Source organism: Enoplosus armatus, chromosome 5, assembly GCF_043641665.1.
Source record: "Enoplosus armatus isolate fEnoArm2 chromosome 5, fEnoArm2.hap1, whole genome shotgun sequence".
Taxonomy (NCBI): Eukaryota; Metazoa; Chordata; class Actinopteri; order Centrarchiformes; family Enoplosidae; genus Enoplosus; species Enoplosus armatus.
Window position 1 is genome coordinate 5,491,704 of NC_092184.1, and position 18,136 is coordinate 5,509,839.

Consider the following 18,136-nt stretch of genomic DNA (forward strand, 5'->3'; position numbering starts at 1 on the left):
GAGCTCAAAGAAAGATATCAGAAGAGCACAGAATAGATAACAGCAATTCTTGAAATGTTGGTGTGATATTGGCTTATTTATAAAAATTACATATCAACTGAACATTCAACAAAGACTCAAATGGGCAACAACAAATTTTACTCTTTAACACTTTAAGTTTTGATTGTCAAACCAACCAACATTGTTAGTAGATTAGTTGATCAAAAGAAAAATAACATTTAAAAAATACTATTTTGATAATCCATAATTACAGGTAAGCCATTTCTCAAGCTGAAATGCCTGAGTTTCTTAGCTTCAGCCTCTTAAATGTGATGATGTGCTGCTCTTCTTTGTCTTATGTGATAGTAAACGGAATATCTTAACTAAACTAAAGCTGTTTTCTGAATTAAGATCAGAAAATGTCAAATGATGGCATTTTGGAACAAAACTACTCAAACAAACCATATCATTACAAATGTATATGGCCTCTGGATAGAGAGAAAATAAATTCAATTGAGGGAGAAACAACAGGGAGATGCAGACAGAGATCTATGGCCCGGAACGTCTTTGATACTTATTGAAGAAGAAATGCTGCTCCCCCCTCCCCCGGGCTAATAAAGAGCTGCTCCCTGGTAAAGATCTATTATCAAACCAAAAGAGACGTTCTGGCCAGTACACAGGCTTACATGTACACACACACACACACACAGGAGTCAAGGGCAGCTGCCTGTGACATTTAAGATGATTCAGATTGTTTCAGAAAAACAAACCTCTGTGCGTCTGATACTGAGATTAAATACAGCCATGCATACTGTAAGACCCAGCTCTGACTGTTGGTTTGTACTTTGCCTGTAGAGCTGGACGTCTGCCGCAATCATATGTATTATATGGCAAAATGAAAGACGTTGATAATTATATTCCAAAGACTGCTTTAAAGGGATAAGGAATTTAAAAATACTTTGACACGAAATAAAAGAAAAGGGATAATAACCATTCAGCTAAGATAAAACTATTGACAATGTCTAAATCTACTTTAAATGGTGCTAAAGACTGGTTTCCATAAAATTCTTGCTTTTCTATAATTTCTGTGTGCCGATCACTGCTTAAACTTGAAAATGAGCGTCAGGGTTAGATATTACTTTAAAAACTGCACTTGAATTATAATGCTAATTATTCATGGCACTAAAATGTCAAAATACTTGCAACACCATATTCTATATGTAATATACATCATATATAATACAATCCCACTTCATTCATGACACTGCTGCATTGTTTAAATCCAGTTAAGATCCAAAGTATGATCTTTGCAAACCAAATACATGTACAGTAACTTACAAATCATGGACAGAATTCAGCCAATACGAACCAAGTTTAATTAACACAAGCCTATAAATACTGTATACTGTATATTGTAGTGTTAACACACGGACACACACAAAACTTAAGCATCACGAGGCTGCCAACAGTCCCTCCTCCTACACTTCATCATGAAGCCACAATGTAGATCTAGAGTTACTGGAGGCTGCTGCCTCGACAGCTCCTGCTCTAATATCACATAACACAGGGACGCTCTGCAAAAAGACACCTGCTGACGCTCACTCACTCACTCACACACACACACACACACACACACACACACACACACACACACACACACACACACACACACACACACACACACACACACCCTCTCTTCTTTTCTCTCTGTCTCACACTCTCTCCATCTCAGAGCTGACTTTGGCAGGGCTAAGCCGACCACACCCAGTCCAGTTGATGCTCTACTGCAGTCAGAAGCCAACATTTGGCCTGTTCAGAGGTGTTCATGTGAGATGACTTAACCAATGATGTTCTCACCATCATTATGTTGTCAGTTGTTGACCTCACATTGCATTTTAACATATTTCAAGGGCTTTCAGGAAGGTCAATATATAGTGTGTACTACTACTGTTCCACTCTGTAGCCATGTTTCTTTTTCTGCCCCTCTGCTTCACTATTACATATGTATGTATATTTTTTGTATATATATATATATATATATATATATATATATATAAAAACTGCCATCTAATTGCCATGGCTATTTGAGCTGTATATTATTTTTCTCTACTGGTTTTGTGTGCAGTGTATTGCTCCTTCTGGTCTGCCACCATCAAGAGAAAAGATAAGATAAAAAAGGAAAAAATGAGCACAGCAATGGAGATTTGTCTCTGCCTCAGTTGGAGCCAGACAAGCTCAGAGAAACAGCACCTAAAAGGTGCAACATAAATGCACATCATACATGTTGCATACAGCAGCTGTTTCCATCTGGCCGTCAAGCATAATCTAACAGTTGTTTAAGTTAAGCACATTTCCGTGATGCAGTGGGGTTGGAGCAAATAAAAGGCTTTGCTAATGTGTACGTAAATTATAGGAGTACACCATTACATAGAAAGCCAGTTACAGTACATAATCAGTCATTAAGATTATTCTTCTAGGGACCATGGATCTCTGTACCAAATGACAGGGCAATCCATCCAAAAGTTATCGAGATATTTCATTTTGAACCAAAGTTTTGGACTGACCGATCAACTGACATTGCCATCCTAAAGTACTGCTGCTAAGACAGCTGAAAGGGCTGTCCAGAGACGCTCCTTGTAAACTCAGAGCACCTGCTCAGTCTTTGTTTGTCTCACCTGGTTGTTGAGGAAGGACTCGGCCTGTTTGACATCTCGCAGGAACAGATGGAAAATGTGAGCCTGGACTAGAACCTCTCTCCTACTCTCCCACATCTCCAGCAGTTTGTTCCAGCCGACATCAAGTTTCTGGAGCCACTGCTGCAGGGCGGCCTGAGGGAGGGGAGCCTCCTCAGACTCCAGCAGCTCGTTCATGGCCTGGAGGCGTTCATAGTCCTCTTCATACCTGCATAGAGAACAACAGCGACCCATTACATTTTTCACCTGATTTTTAAGACCTCTTAGGAAGATATGTTAAATATAAGAACAAGCATTTTGTTGTCCTTCAGTAACCCACCGTCCAATCTCCTCCTTTAGGGCAGCATGTTTGTTGATGAGTTTCTCAGCCTCCTCCAGGTCGTTGGGCAGCTGGTCTGAGGCAGCGGACGTCTGCGTCTGGACCAACCAGGTGAGGAATGAATCCAGGTCCTGACAGGAATGAGCGAGGAACATGATTTACATTGAACCAACTCCATTGTTAGTCTACACTACAGAAGTTTGTGCAGACTGACAAATCTGCTGAAATATGCCGCTAACACATCATCACCATATGTAGGGTTTGTTTTTGTGTACTTTCCTTTTTGGTCGGTGAAATCAAAGGCAGATCATGCAGTTTGTTTCTAGATTACCAGTTGTGTCAAGCAGATATAGGTTTTCCCTAAAACAACCAAATTCTCAACCACAAATTTCTCAATGGAGACTAGAAACCCTCACATTCATCGTGATTTGTTGGCTGAATTTTGATTGACTCTTACTCCTGTTCTGGGAAGTTTAATCTTTCTCAACATTTAAAGAGGTAGAGACAATTTACATGAATCTCTCAAAAAATCTAACTGTTACTAACTAACTACAGATACCTTATACCTGAAGTTTACAGTTTAAAGTTTTCATTGTTGAGCTCACTCATTTTGTAAATGGTACTTAATTGGTTATGCCAGTTACAGACCAGTATCACTAAGATGCGGAATACATCTCTATTGATTATCAGCAGGAGTCAATCAGAGTGATTGATTTCTTCCTGATGTATGTTCTATCCTAGCGTACCTGTATGAAGCTCTGTAGCCTGCTAGCCACCATCAGCGAGTCCTCACAGCCCTGCAAGGTGCGTTTCAGCTCCTCCCACTCCACACTGATGCCATCAAATGGCACAAGAACATCCATGGCCCGACCTGGGTGGCCGGTGGCCAGATGCTCCGCCTCTTCCTTCATCACCAAACAGAGACAGCAGGTGATTGTAGCTTTTCATGCTGCATAATTCAATAATAATATTTTCTTCCTTTAACGTTGTATAGTCACAGTATTTTTGCACAATTCCCTACCTGTAGATGCAGTAGTTTGGGTTCCAGGACAGACAGGGCTCCTTCCATGGTGGAGAGGCGTCTCTGCAGAGACATGACTCCTCCCAGGTCGCTGCCCATGTACTGAGTGGCGTCGATGGCTTTTCTCTTGTCCTGGATCTGGGACTTGATCTCGGCACACTCCAGCAGGTAGTTCTGCAGGCGTAACATCGAGTCCAGCTGATCTTTCTTCTGCTCAACCAGCTCCACGATGCTGTTCCACCTGGTACAATGTGAAAGACACGATAGAGAGATACGGAAAGTGTAGTTTGAAAAGGATGAAGAGAGGGGAATGTGGTACTGTGAAGGAGAAATGTGCAATAGAGAGGATAGTCAAGATTTATTGGGAGATTTTTACACCTATCATTAACTCTCGTTTCAAAAAATATTTGTTTTCATGTATTTTTACTTTTTACGAACACAGAGTCAGTTTGGCTCATTTAAGTTCTCATTCAATTTTCTTCCTTCATACAGTGATAAGGTTTGATAAGGTTTGAGAAGGTATAACTCTAAGACTAGCAGGCTTTAATTCCAACCCTCCATTGCAAAAATACAGCAGAAATGAAATTGTATGTATGTATATGTATCAACTGAAAAATATATCATCTGATGGGATTTAAACCACAAGTCATAATGTCTTTTAATATAGATCTGGTACTGATTATGAAAGCTCTTGTTGAAGAAATGTTTTTGTTTCTGTCTGCTCAGTCAACTGAGATGTAAAAGCTTAAAACATGAATCCAGTTCTCTTATTTTTGTAACTCTCAACGCTAATCTTGCCGAGCTGCATTATTATTAAAAGACATATTATGATGACCTGATATGACTTGTTATGATTCATGTGAGACAGTTGATTCTGCTCTGCTGTGGTTTCATCCCAGGCCTCGTCTGCCATATCGTCATACAATATGTTCTCCTGATTCTGCTCCAGACCAGCAGGTCTCAATACACAATACATCCAAGAAACACACACTCACACACATGCACACACACACAGATCCTTGTGACTGTAATGAGGTAATGGCAGAGTCGTTGAGAGGCAAACTGAGCGCTCAGCGGGCAGGCAGGAAAACAGCTCGGTGACACTGACCTCAGAGCTGCAAAAGTCTTGTAGGTGCAACGTGGTGGTGATTGTTTGGCTGGGATATGTGTGCGTGATGGGGTCGCTGCTTCACATAAATTAAACATAAACATGTGTATGTATGTATACAGGGAAGCAAAAAGCTTACCCAGACTCAGTTTACAGACTGAATGACTAGTTGAATGTATTTATATATGAAATAAAAGATAACCATAAGTGTATGCTAATATAAATATTGAAGATTTTAAGTCAAAATACTTACTACAAGAATAAATGTAATACTGTAATAAGAAACGTTTCATCTCAACATTAGAAAAAGTGTTGCCACTTTATAACTTTTTAACTATTGTACTTAAATGTTGTTATTAGTAGTCTTGTTAACTCTCGTGTGAGTGTTTAATAACTTTAATTAAGTAACAACAAATACTGTATCAGAAATCAATTTAAAAGGTAGAAAATGTAAAGACGAAGGATAAAACTGACTGAGTAGTATAAATACGAATAAAAGTACCATAAATTAAATAACTATGTGCCTTCTGTTACTGACCTAAAATGACAATAATCTGTGCAATAATTCACCAGTGCAATACATATATATACATACATATACATTGTTATTATACATTAATATATATATATATTTTTTTTTTCACTTATATATTGTAAATGTATATATTTTTATTTGTTTATATCTTATATTTGTACATACTTCTCATTTCTAAATCTATGCTACTTTTCTACTCTTGAATGGGAGCACCTGTAACTTGTGTAATTTCCCCCCGGGATCAATAAAGTATTTCTGATTCTGATTCTGATTCACGGATGTGCTAACCCTAACCCTAAACATTTAACTACTGGGAAATATGAGAATTTTCCATTTAAAATAGATAACTGGTGTTTCATTGTATTTAATAAACAAAGTTAAAGAGAATTTACAGATAATGACCCCAACACTGTATGCAGTGTCCATATCTAAGGACAGCAAAGATATCATGCAGTTAAGGTTCTGAAACTGAAGGAGAATTTTAATAACTAATACCAGAGAAGGCAAAGTGTTTATTTTGTATGTTTGTTCTTATTTTTGCTTTCGGCTGGCCTTGTCTTAACTGAGGCAGCCAGCACAGATGGTCGCCCTGAGACCGACACCATGTGCCAAGGTCACAAGACTCATGGACACCCGGCTGCCATGGTCTCCACTGCCAGACGAAACAGTGGTCAGTGAATATGACTGAGACGGATAAAAAAGCCAATCCCGTCACAGGGCCTGGCCGGATGTTAGCGTAAATGAACTTGTTGGCCAAACGGAGAAAGAGAGAAACACTGGTGCAGAAGACACTTAGAAGAGATACATGTTGCTATTTTACATTTACATCTCAGGCAGTGAGCTCATACAAGCAGGTAGGAGTTCAGCCTCTTATTAAGACAATGACTCACGGGACACAAGGCGCTTGTCAAAAGACAATACAAAATATTGTATGAGCATGAATTTCCCAGAATAATTACACAACCCCACCAAATTTCTCTTCTTCGTCATCTCTCTTCTCTCTCTGCGTGTCAGACCTCCTCCCCCTTTCCGAGAGTAAATAGGACAGACATCCAATAAACTAAAGCGCTATTCAAGAGATGGGGCGATCAGTTCACGCGTTGCTCTCCACATACATTCATTTCTGGAAATGAGTGTGAAAGACAAAAGATTTACTGAAACTCGTCCTTCAACATATCCTCCCTACTCTTCAAGTGTTTCAGAGCCTTGCTTATCAACACTTTGGCAGCAGCGATCACCAGTTACTGCCTCATGACTGAAAGATTTCTGTTTGTCTTGATCTGATGGCCAAACTCTCTGCTTTGTAGTTCCAAGCAATACCAATGTCACTTTAACATTGTGTTTAGTATTAGTGTGGTAATGCATATTATGTTGTTATGATTTAGCATTAGAGTGTATTGTAATGCCATGTTGTATATATATATTTTCATTTTTTACCTTTTTTTAATATCTTATATTTTTACAGACTTGTCATTTCCAACTCTATGCTACTTTTCTATTCTTGAATGGGAGCACCTGTAACTTGTATAATTTCCTCCCGGGGATCAATAAAGTATTTCTGATTCTGATGTATCAGCTAAGCATGAGTGTGCAGGGCTTTCCCTGCCTATCGAACTGAATTTGTATTTGTATTATTGGCCGCCACTGCTGTTGAAAGTTCCAACACCAAATCATGTGCCCTTTTATCAGCAACTGCGCATGGCACTCGAGTGTGGAGGCAACGTGGGAATGATACATTCACAATTTCTGCAAGTAAGCGAGGTAAGCGATGCACTGCTGTTTTTCGTGATGCAAACAAATGTGTGTTTATAATGAAAGTTAGGGTAGCTTAAGTTACAGAAGTGAATAGGACTGGATATCAAACTTCAGTAGCCTACTTTTTGAGTGCCGGTACTTTTAGCTTTAAGCAGAAATTCTTGTGTCATCTGTTTAACTAATCCAAAATGTAATAAACCCTGGCGATAAATTTCAAATGATAACCAGTCATAGAAGTAAACACCTTTGTTTTTCATGTTTTTGTTACATCTTTGTAATCCCTATTGATTTGACCGACACTTTCATCGGTCAAATCAGGATTTTTTTCACTTAAGCGCACAGCTCTTAAAAGTGTGCCGTGCACGTTCTCCAGCCTTTGCAGCTTAGTCTAAAAATAATCCTGGGAATACCCTGGTGTGTCTTGTTAAGTTGTTTGTAATTGTTAATGTCAGTAGTAGTTCAAGTGGTAATTGTGATAGTGGTGGCAGTACTAGGAGCAGAGGCTGAAGATGTTGCTGTTGTTGGGAATTCAATTTTGTTTCACTACCTGGAGTTGAGGTGATCCTGACAACCTCGGACCTCTGTAGAAGATGGATGACCTCCATCCAGGAGCTGCTGAACTATCTGGTTAACGTCCAGGATCCTTCCCATCAGGCTGTTCATCTCCTGGTCCAGGCTCTCAAACCTACCACAAAATGATATTGTGGGATATGATGGGACAGTCAGTGGGTTAAGAGATTTTTGCATTGACCAAAAACTTTGAGCCCTTTGATTTAAACAAAACGACAGAAACCCAGCTGAGCTTCCATTTGGTACCACAACATTGGCCACCTCCTCTTCTTCCTCTCCCTTTTCCTCACCTGTGTGCCACCACCTCCACGTCCTCCAGTCTCTCTGGGATCTCCATCTTGTCCAGCCACTGCTCTTTCTCATCAATCCACAGCTCGCAGGCATTGACCTCACTGAACATGCGGTAGACGGCGAGGGCGTCATGAAGCCACTGCTGTCTGAGCACCGCTACCTCGACCACCTCGGTATACAGCTGCTCCACCTCTCCCATACGCATCTGCACCTCCTGCAGAGATAAGAGGGGAGAGGACATGAGAAGAAGCAGAAAGACAGGAGAAGAGGAAAGAGGAAAAGCAAGAGGGGTAAAATAAAAGATGTAGAGGAACAAACAAAATACTTTATACTATTCCCTGTTCCTTCTACCCACCTCCTGTTCACGGTACTGCAGAGGCAGCGCCACCATGTGTTTGCGCAGTGCCACTACATGCACACGATGTTTGTCGATGGCCTCGCTGACCCCTCTGTGTTTCTTCAGCAGGGACTGGGTGGAGTACTCATCATGTCCAAAGTCTTCGCTAGAGACCAGGCGGTAAGCGTCCTGCAGCCAGGCGACCAGGTCATCCGTCTCCGTGGAGAACTGAAAAAAGTTTAGCGCCTCCTGCAGGTGGCCAAGACGCTGCGCAGCCTGGTCTTCCAGCCTCTTCCACTCGCTCTTCACCTCCATGATGCGCTCCTGGATCCCGGCAGTGCCAAAGCTCTTCTCACTCAGGATCTGCTTTCCTCGTTTCATGGTGTTCTGGGGGAACGGGCCAGGATGAACAGATAGCAGTGTTACTTATTTCACACTATGCAGTAAAGTGGAACACTAGCCAACATTTTAACTTTAATGTCTATTTTAAAGTAGAAGTGTCTTGTTTATTTTATTTGCAGGATGTTTTGTAATGACAGGTGCTGTCAATAACATGGCCACCAAAACGTTTTGATGCAGAGGGTTTAAAACCAAAACATTAAATGGAGAGTTATTTAAAAAAATTGACAAACTGACTTCAACCTCTACAGATAATTTGCCACTGTGAGGCTTTTTAAGTCTTCTAATAAACATATTCTTCAGCATTGTCTTCAAATTTGCTGATACACTGTAATGTGTAATATCTTGTCATGATCTCGAGGATGGACCAAAACATTTTTTAAGCAAACTGAGAAACACAGCAGAAAAGGGATGAGAAGAACAAGAGAACATACACATCAACACAAGGAGTTCAATGACTAATGACATATTTTAGGATGTACTGTACCTCAAACATCTGACCAAACCTCTTTCACAATATCACCAAAAACTGGCCCTTGGCACATGTACATAATCCCATGTAACACTGATGTAAAGCCTTTAATTAATGTGTAATAAACATGTAGCCTTGCCAATGATAGCTTAGCTATACACCACTCTAAAATTGGCACATTCATATTTTTTTTAAAGCTGTCACTAGTTACACAAACCAAAAATACCGGAATGTATTTTCAGGGAGATAATAATCAAAGTGCTTTTCAATTATCTCTGAAATAAAAAGCACCAAATGCAGGAACAGTGATCTTAGACATTTGGATGCTTTGGTTATATTGATCTTTGACTGTTGTCAGACTTTACGTTTTACTTGGGCCTCTACTCTCTGTATCGAACATGATCCTGACTGGCTTCATGTTATGCTCCTGTTTCTCAATGGAGAGTCAACTGACCAGCAATTGTTATGATATTAAAACTTCCATGTGGTGTAGTGTACGAGTTCACAAACAAGAAAAACATGAGACCAATGCCAATAAATCAAATATGAACATGAGCAACAAGTTTTAAATAAAACAGATTCTGCAAATGAAACTATATTGAAAAGAGGCAGGTTGATATATTTTTCTATTGAAAAAAACCCACACAAAGTAAGTAAAGTCAAGGTTTTTTTTGTAGGTGAGCTCAAAAAGTAATTTATAAATGCTAATGCATAAATTCACTGAAGTTCAGAATAGAAACTCCAGGTACTGCAGGTATTCCAGGTGCTGATTCTCTAACACACACAGATAAACACACATGCATACACACCTGCAGCAACGAACGGTGAGCCAGCAGTTCTCCAGCCAGAGTCTTGTGTTTTTGTAGTAACTTCAACACACTGCTCAGGTCCTTCCCATAACCCTGAGCTCCCAAAATGGAGCTCTTCTCCCTGATCCAGGCCTCTGACTCCTCCAGCTCCTAACAGGAGAACAAACAGACAAACAAGATCAACAGTTGTACATTTAAACAAAAAACAAACAAACAAACAAAAAATATATATATATAAAAGAAAACCTATAGGTTTTATAACCCTATCCTAATTCTATAAAAGAAGAATAGAAGAATAGAACCAATGAAAAAGTAAAAGTAATGCAAAGAGAGCACAAAAATAAGTGAAGTGATTAAGTGAAAAAAGAAACAGCACATCAAAGATAAAAGATCATTGAAAGAAAAGAGATTTAAAAAAACTATATTAAGGATATAAATTCAGAGATATAGAACAGTCCTCTACTGTAATCATTAAAGTCCATCTAACACTGATCCCAGTCTGTTTCTGAGAGCCTCCAAAAAAGCAGAAGGAGAATTAACCAAATTAATCAGTAATGTGATATAATTAGTGATTCAACAGTGTGAACCAATGACTCATTGGACAAAGAAAGCTGCTATTCTCATTATACACTCATTACTTTCATAGTTCATTCTAAAAGCTTATTCACTAACATTAATAACTCGTTCATCACCTGTGTTATCAAAGTGTTTTACCAAGTCTGACACACGGATGTGTACTGCCGAATGAGACAGAATTATGCTTACAACAAAGCACCAAAGAAAGACACGTGCTAAATGAAAAAATTCTGTATTGTGCCGCAATTGTAATTGTGCCTGTCGTTCTTCAAAAGGTTCACGAAAGGACTTTAGCTTAAATTGAACAGCATTTCTTTTTGTATGAGAGTACCTATTATTCAAAAATAGCGTAATATTGTAATATTGTAAAACACAAAACAATCTGTTCAAGTGTGGAGCAACCAGCACTGAAAAAACATTTTATTCAGCAAAGAAAAAAGTGTTGTTATTATTACTACAGTATTTTGCTGTGTGATTTATTACCTCTTCAGTAGACATTTCTGTTAGATCTCTCCTCTAAATAGCTAGCTTACTCAACTGTATGAGAATATGGTAAACCTAAACTCTGCTTAAGACATTACAATATTGCTGCAATGCCTTGGCTAGAAATAGAGATTGATAAAAGTATAATAGATTAATTAAAGCATATTTAAACACGGGCCTGTCATGTTTGTGTAACAGATTGAGGTCCTTAATTAACAAAATTCTAATCCTTTAGTCTGTACATCTTTAAAGATGCTGGAGGCAGGTTTGAGATGATAAAGATTAAATTCTTTGGATATCAAACAGAAGGACTGACGCTCCCTCAAATTTCTGTAGTTGTTCCTAATGGCCACACTCAAAGGCAGAGTTAAATGCCTGCTGTCATATAGAGAGGGGAGATGCAATAATCATTTAAATATCACATAGCGACACACATTTTTCTCTCCTGGAAGGCATTCATTGTACTCAGAGTTGTACTCAGTTGTACACATAAAAAGTTACAGAAGTAATTTCTCACCTCCACAACCAATCACTGTGTGAAGTGGGTGTGAATATCAGATTGTTGTTTTCGGAAAGTTACAGAAATTGGACACAGCCCCCCCCATTTTCCGATATCAGAAAGGTGTGGAGGGAGCAGGTTTATGCAGCTGTTTGAAGCCTCCAACAAGCACTTCAGACGGAGTATACTGGCCCCTTAACTTGCTAGGAATATTTAACAGGACATGATCCCCCCACCTTTTGCATCCTACCTGAAAGAAGGCCCACAGCTGTCTCGACTCCTCAAGCTCAGCGTGTCTTTTAGCTGCCAGTTGTTTCAGCTCCTCCAGACAGGAAGAGACATGGTTGACACGGTTACAGATCACCTGTGGGTCACACGGTTGGTAACCTGGGAGACAACAAAATGAGGTTAATGACCATGAAGAAACACGCTAGATACAGAACTTCATTCATTCACTACAGTAGTGTACTCTGAGCTGGACTTCCTCAAAGAAAATGAAACATGTACAGAGTGTACTGAGCCGATCATCTTACTGATATCAAGTTCCAAAAATCAATTTTCCGGTTGTCTCAAGGTCAAATACATCTTCACTTGACCAAATGAACTCAATGGTGGATCATTTTTTCCTCTTTGTTTCATTTAGTCCATTTATGACAGATAACAAGCACTGGGGGGAAGTTCAGAAACAATTGTTGCCTTTTCATTACAAAGAAAATGACTCTTATATTACTAATATGTACCGTACAATATAATGCAAACCAAAACAAGGCTTTTTCAAGTTCATTAGTATTCTGCACCCTGCAGTCCAATTGTTTAGTTTTTTCTGACTAGATCAATTAAAAACTGCATTTCAAGCTTTCTTCTCATGCCAGCCTTCATTACAGGTAATACAAAGTGAAAAAAATGTGTTAAAACTATCATATAAAACTAAAACAGATCAAATGAAATGCTTCACCAGTGCTTTACACAATACACAAGATACATGTGTGCATACCCTCTATAGTGGTGAATTTGAGTGCAGCGGTGTTGAGTGTCTCGACCCTCTCAGCCTGTACTGCAATGTCGGCTTCCTGAAGGCTGTGTTTCTGCAGCAGGTCGTCCACCTCCAGAAGATGTTTCCCAAAGTCCTTCGACAGCAGCTGGACCTGAGAGAGAGAGCAGGAGATGGAGGGAGGAGGGGAAGACGAGAGGGAACAGCGAACGCATGTGATGTTATTATACATCAGGATGTCATCTATTTTACTAGTTTAAGTGCTACTTTTTTCCCTTTCCATTTTTCACTCTTCAAACTATGTAGACTACCCTCTTCCTCCATCTCCACTGCTTCTTTCCTTTGTCTTTATATACAAGTGGAGTGTCTTTCTCGTTCTCTCTCTCTCTCTTACAGCCTCCAGTACCTGTGTATCCTCCATCCAGTCGATCATGTAGACCATGTCCTGAAAAGTCTTCTGCAGGGCCAGGTTTTTCTCCAGCCGGGTCCTCCTCCCAGCCACCAGCTCCTTCAGCAGACTCCACTGGCCCAGGATGTTCTCCTTTCGTGCAGAGATACGCCGGATGTCGTAGTATCCTTCTGCCTCCATCTCTGAAGCAAGTTCCACCACCACGCCAATTCGCTCTTCGTACGAGGCTATGTCTGCCTCGATGGCCTCGTGTTTCTTCATTGCTGCCTCGACAGCTGGTAGGTCATAACCAAAATTGTCCTGTAGGCGGAGAGGAGAAAAATCAAAAGAAAAAGACGTAAGGTGTGCAGCCGAGGCACAGAGAGTGCAGAGACAAAGTGGGGAGAGGTGAAAACAGAGAGTGAAAGAAGACTAATCTAATGAAGAGTAACCATCGAAACTAAGACAACAAAATAAAACTTGCACACGATAGTACAGGTTTTGTACACAGGGTGATTTTACTGCCTGTCAGTTCATCTAAATGAAACAACATTCTCTATTGTGATTTGTGATCTGTGATTTAGACTGATATGAAGCTGTACTTCACATAAAAAGTTATACCTCTACAGCTTTTAATTATAATCTCAACACCCAGATCCCATCCTATTAATAAGCAAATACTTTTTAGTTCAAAAGTTAAACTCCTGGACAAAATATGTCTGCTACCTCAATCAAGAGGAAAAGATAGTCCTGAGTATTATAAAAAGACTTCATCATTATACATGGCTGACATCAACATGTTTCGGATGAAAGCCTTCGTCAGGGTGCTGAGGTATGAGACAAACACGGACAATTAAGCAGCACAAGACATGACACAAATGACTTACAGACGTGTGGGTGCTGTCTTTGTCACATTAAAATGTATATGAAGCAAATCGTAGCTATTCATCAAATGTCTCCTACTTGACTGAAATGTCCATGCTCAGTGTATGCGGACTGGAAGTTGCATACTGGACCAAATCATGATTGTATGAGCAGCAGATGAATTTAAAAACAGCCTTCTAATGTCAATCTCTGCACATACATCATTGGTTTGAAGGTAAAATATCCAAGTGAAGGGACAATAAGCAAAACATTTTTGAGTGGAGGGGGACTTAAACACCGCAGGTAGACTAATGCAGTTCACATTGTTTCATTGATGAAGTTCAAAAATTCATCTGTCGTATATCATTATGTCATCAGCAATATTTGACTTAGCATCCATGCAAAAGGGAAAAAACAGTTTGCATGAAACATTACATAGGATTTCTAATGTTTTGTTCTTCCATGCAGTCAAAAGAAGTACCCTTTGGTTTATTCGTAATTATGTCTTCACTGGAAGAAAAATGCATATAGTTAGATGAGTTGAAGAAGGGGGAATACATTCACACACTGAAACATAGTTTTTGACAGTGGAGTATCCTGCCCCCCCCCGAGATCCCTACCTGCGATACAAGTCTCTGGTTCTCATTGAGCCAAGCTTGTCTCATGGTGGTTTTGTGGTCAAAGCACTGAGCCAGCAACTCCAGCTTCTCCTGACGAATCAGCTCCTTGCGCAGGGCAACGCCCCTCTCATGTTCTGCTTTCTCCAGCCTCTCCCAGGCCTGGACAGAAAATGAGAAAGAACCTGTTTAATAGTAGTAATGTAACAGAAAAATATAAGTATATAACTGGTTAAAGAGTCAGGGGTCAATGTAAGGTGAAAAATTTGGAAACTAAGCTTGACTGCGGTTTTCTCTCAACTGTTAAAAAGTGATTGTGACGCTTGTATCAGTTACCACTTCATTGTATATAAAATAAAAACAACCCAGCTGGTGAATGTACGACCTTGTTGATGTCGGAGATGAGTTTCCCATCATGAGGCACATACGGTTTCTGGTTGTTGGCTCTGAGTTTGCTTTGGATGGTGAAGAGAAGGACCTCAAGATTCCCCTTCTCCTGAAACCTGAACGAGAAACAGAAAACTTTAGTTAGTGATCCTCTTTCCCAATATGGCCTCTTCTCTTTCAACAGTCCCCTCTGTGTAGGGCACGCAGAAAGTACTTCCAACTTTAAAGAAGAAAAACTCAAAAAATATTGGGGTCAATGGAAACACTCAAGCTGCAGTCACAAAGGTGGTCAATGTTTCAGTGTGCTCTGCTCAAGGACCCTTGCAGCATGAATGCTTGCTGACAGGGAGGTCTGAGGACTCCTGATAATGGGCAATTGTCTAGACATCGTCAGACAATAGTGAAAAATACACATTATACTTTCCTAGATTCCAAGGTCATGTCTGCCAATGTCTTGTTTTGTATGACCAACAGTTTGAATCATATATGACATAGAAAAACAGCAAATCCTCCCACTGGAGAGGCTGGAACCAGAGAATTTCGGGCATTCTTGTTGCTGATTAATTTTCAGTCTATCAACTTATTGCTTCAGCTCTAATGTCATTATTATCAGGCGAAACTCATACAGTACATTTTAATTTTCACGTTTCAGCTTCAGTTGAAAAAGTACACTGTTCTCTATGGGGTTTAGCAAGTTGTATGATCGACATGTGAAACCTTTCAAAATCCTGCTGGATAAAATAAAACTGCGTGGTCATCAAGCCTTTTTTTTTGGAAATGCTAAAAAGTTGACTTATTGGAGACGACAGTACTATGCTACTGGCAGCACATCTAAAAATGGACTGTAGGCTCATTAAACACTGAAGTATGCGAGTGTTGGACTGCAGTGTGTTTGCATGTTGAATAAGTCACAAGTCAACTGTTGGCTGCTAGTATTGGACACAAACACTTGACTCAACTGGACATTAAGCCAGAGTGTAACAAGACATATTGTATCATAGTCTGCGTGAGCACATGTATATGTGTGTGTGTGTGTGGGGGGGGGGGGGGGGGGATCATCATAGCTGCCAGTGTACTCCCAGTGCCTGTGGGGCTGATGGTAACGCTGATCCTGATGATGCTGGACAAAAGACTCAAGGCTCAGTGACTCTGTGTTGCATGTACACACATGATCGACTTCCACACTTGCTACGTTTCACTCCTAATGAGACCTAGTTTGATTCCAGCAAACACAAATCAAGAGAGGTCGGCTGTGGATCAACTCTTGCTTTCGGAGATCAACTTGATTATGCACTTCTATATAAGCCTTAGCAGTAGGCACACAAACAACTTGCACTGTCTCGACTGAATTACATATAGAACAGAACACTGTACGCCAAAACAACCAGACACATCACTCTGATGATTAAGATGATTAAATCAGTCATATTGTGTCAGAAACAATTCCTGTGCAATAACCCTCTAACACTGTTTTTAACATGCACATATCATCATCATTGTCAAATATAAATCTAAGCACATTGTATAGACTGTATATAGACATACATACATATATATACTGTACATAACCACCTACTATATAAAGTAACCTATTACATCAATCATTCAATATTTATTCCTTACTTTGCACTATTGTATTCTTGTTTATAATTAGCAGAAACAGTTTGACTTGTATACAGACACTGTATGTTGTTGTTCATTGTTGCTTTTGTTCATATTTATATACACATTTATATTTTGTCACCTACCTTCTTTGTTTATTCTTTCCTATCTTTGTTCAGCTTTGTTGTCCTTGTTTTTAGCTGTATGTGTATTTCTATCTTCCTGAAAATGTTTTACTTTGATTCTGATACATTCGATCTCTCGGAATAAACATGGTTGAAGACCACTCAGTTGCTGCATATACTTCAATAAATTAATTTGCATCTAGAACAATATAGGAGTTTTTTGCATGATCAATACGTTTCGATTCATTGACTAATTGTTTCAGCAGCTTCTTGAACTACAATCAGTCAGAGTAGAACACATCAACCATGTTGCCAGTAGTATTTACAAGCAGTGGGTAAATGAACTATATGCTTTTCAGTATAGGGTATGGATGAATTCATGTGCATAGTTATGTTTGTGTGTGCTATGTAATAAAATATCAAGAAAAATCATAAAACGTACTTGATGGGCTTCTCTACGGTGCAGTAGGTTGTGAAGGCCTGTAGCTGTTGTTGAACTCCAGTCAGTGAGTTGGCAAACTTCTGGTTGCTGATGACTGCAATGGTCTTTTCTATCCAGTCCAACAGGTCTGACGCCAGAGCCTCATACCGGTTGATGATCTTCTCTGCCTCAATGCAATTGTCCAGTACCTGAGTCAGACAGACAGAAGGATGGGAGCAGATTCGATGAGGAAAAATGGGATACAGAGTTAGAGCGAGATACACAATGAGAGAAAGAGAAAGAAACAGTTTCAGAATTATGACGTTTTTACGTTTCTTCATTATGATGAATTGTTACTTGTGTTTTAGCTTCCTAACACTGCTGGTCCTTCAACTTCCATGGAGTCTGTGTGTGTGTAACTGCACATCAGTGTATTTGTTACCTTGCCAACCCTCTTGCCCTCCACAATAAGAGCCTTCATCTTGGAGAAGTAGTGGTAATAGGAGACCACATAGGTGATGATGGACTTTTCGTCTGGGTTCTCTGTGTTCACATCTGCACCAGAGGGAGATGGGAGAGACATAGAGGTGTTAACATCTGTATAAGTAGAGCTGCACAGTAACTATTTACCTCAGTGAGTAAAAAAACACTTTTATGGCACTATTATGGATATTGCTGTATGTAATGTGGTTTGACAGACATTAACCCAAAACCAGATAAACAGTCTCACCCTCAGGGTCCAGGAGTTTGGTGAGGCCGAGGTTCTGCTCAGCGATGTTGAAGGCTTGCTGGAGGTTGTGGGTTGCATTGGACCGCGTCAACTTGTGGAACTCTATCAGGTCAGGTCTGGAGGGCACAAGATGATAATGTGTCATGTTTGTATGGCTCTAATCCT

At 39.8% G+C, this 18,136-nt stretch overlaps 1 protein-coding gene across 2 annotated transcripts in view; it reads right to left on the minus strand.

The window, feature by feature from the left end:
* The window catches only part of LOC139285698 (spectrin beta chain, non-erythrocytic 4), a 64,144-nt gene that overhangs the window by 37,810 nt on the left and 8,198 nt on the right, over positions 1–18,136 (minus strand). For both annotated transcript variants that reach the window (XM_070906321.1, XM_070906320.1), the window contains exons 6-21: positions 17,972–18,087; positions 17,684–17,796; positions 17,263–17,450; positions 15,092–15,209; positions 14,710–14,868; positions 13,244–13,546; positions 12,841–12,991; positions 12,097–12,233; positions 10,289–10,438; positions 8,627–8,995; positions 8,271–8,485; positions 7,958–8,095; positions 4,013–4,253; positions 3,738–3,896; positions 2,992–3,122; positions 2,655–2,880 (exon numbers count right to left, since the gene is read on the minus strand). In XM_070906321.1, coding sequence (XP_070762422.1) covers positions 2,655–2,880; positions 2,992–3,122; positions 3,738–3,896; positions 4,013–4,253; positions 7,958–8,095; positions 8,271–8,485; positions 8,627–8,995; positions 10,289–10,438; positions 12,097–12,233; positions 12,841–12,991; positions 13,244–13,546; positions 14,710–14,868; positions 15,092–15,209; positions 17,263–17,450; positions 17,684–17,796; positions 17,972–18,087 — 2,914 coding nt within the window. The remainder of the gene's footprint in view (positions 1–2,654; positions 2,881–2,991; positions 3,123–3,737; positions 3,897–4,012; positions 4,254–7,957; positions 8,096–8,270; positions 8,486–8,626; positions 8,996–10,288; positions 10,439–12,096; positions 12,234–12,840; positions 12,992–13,243; positions 13,547–14,709; positions 14,869–15,091; positions 15,210–17,262; positions 17,451–17,683; positions 17,797–17,971; positions 18,088–18,136) is intronic.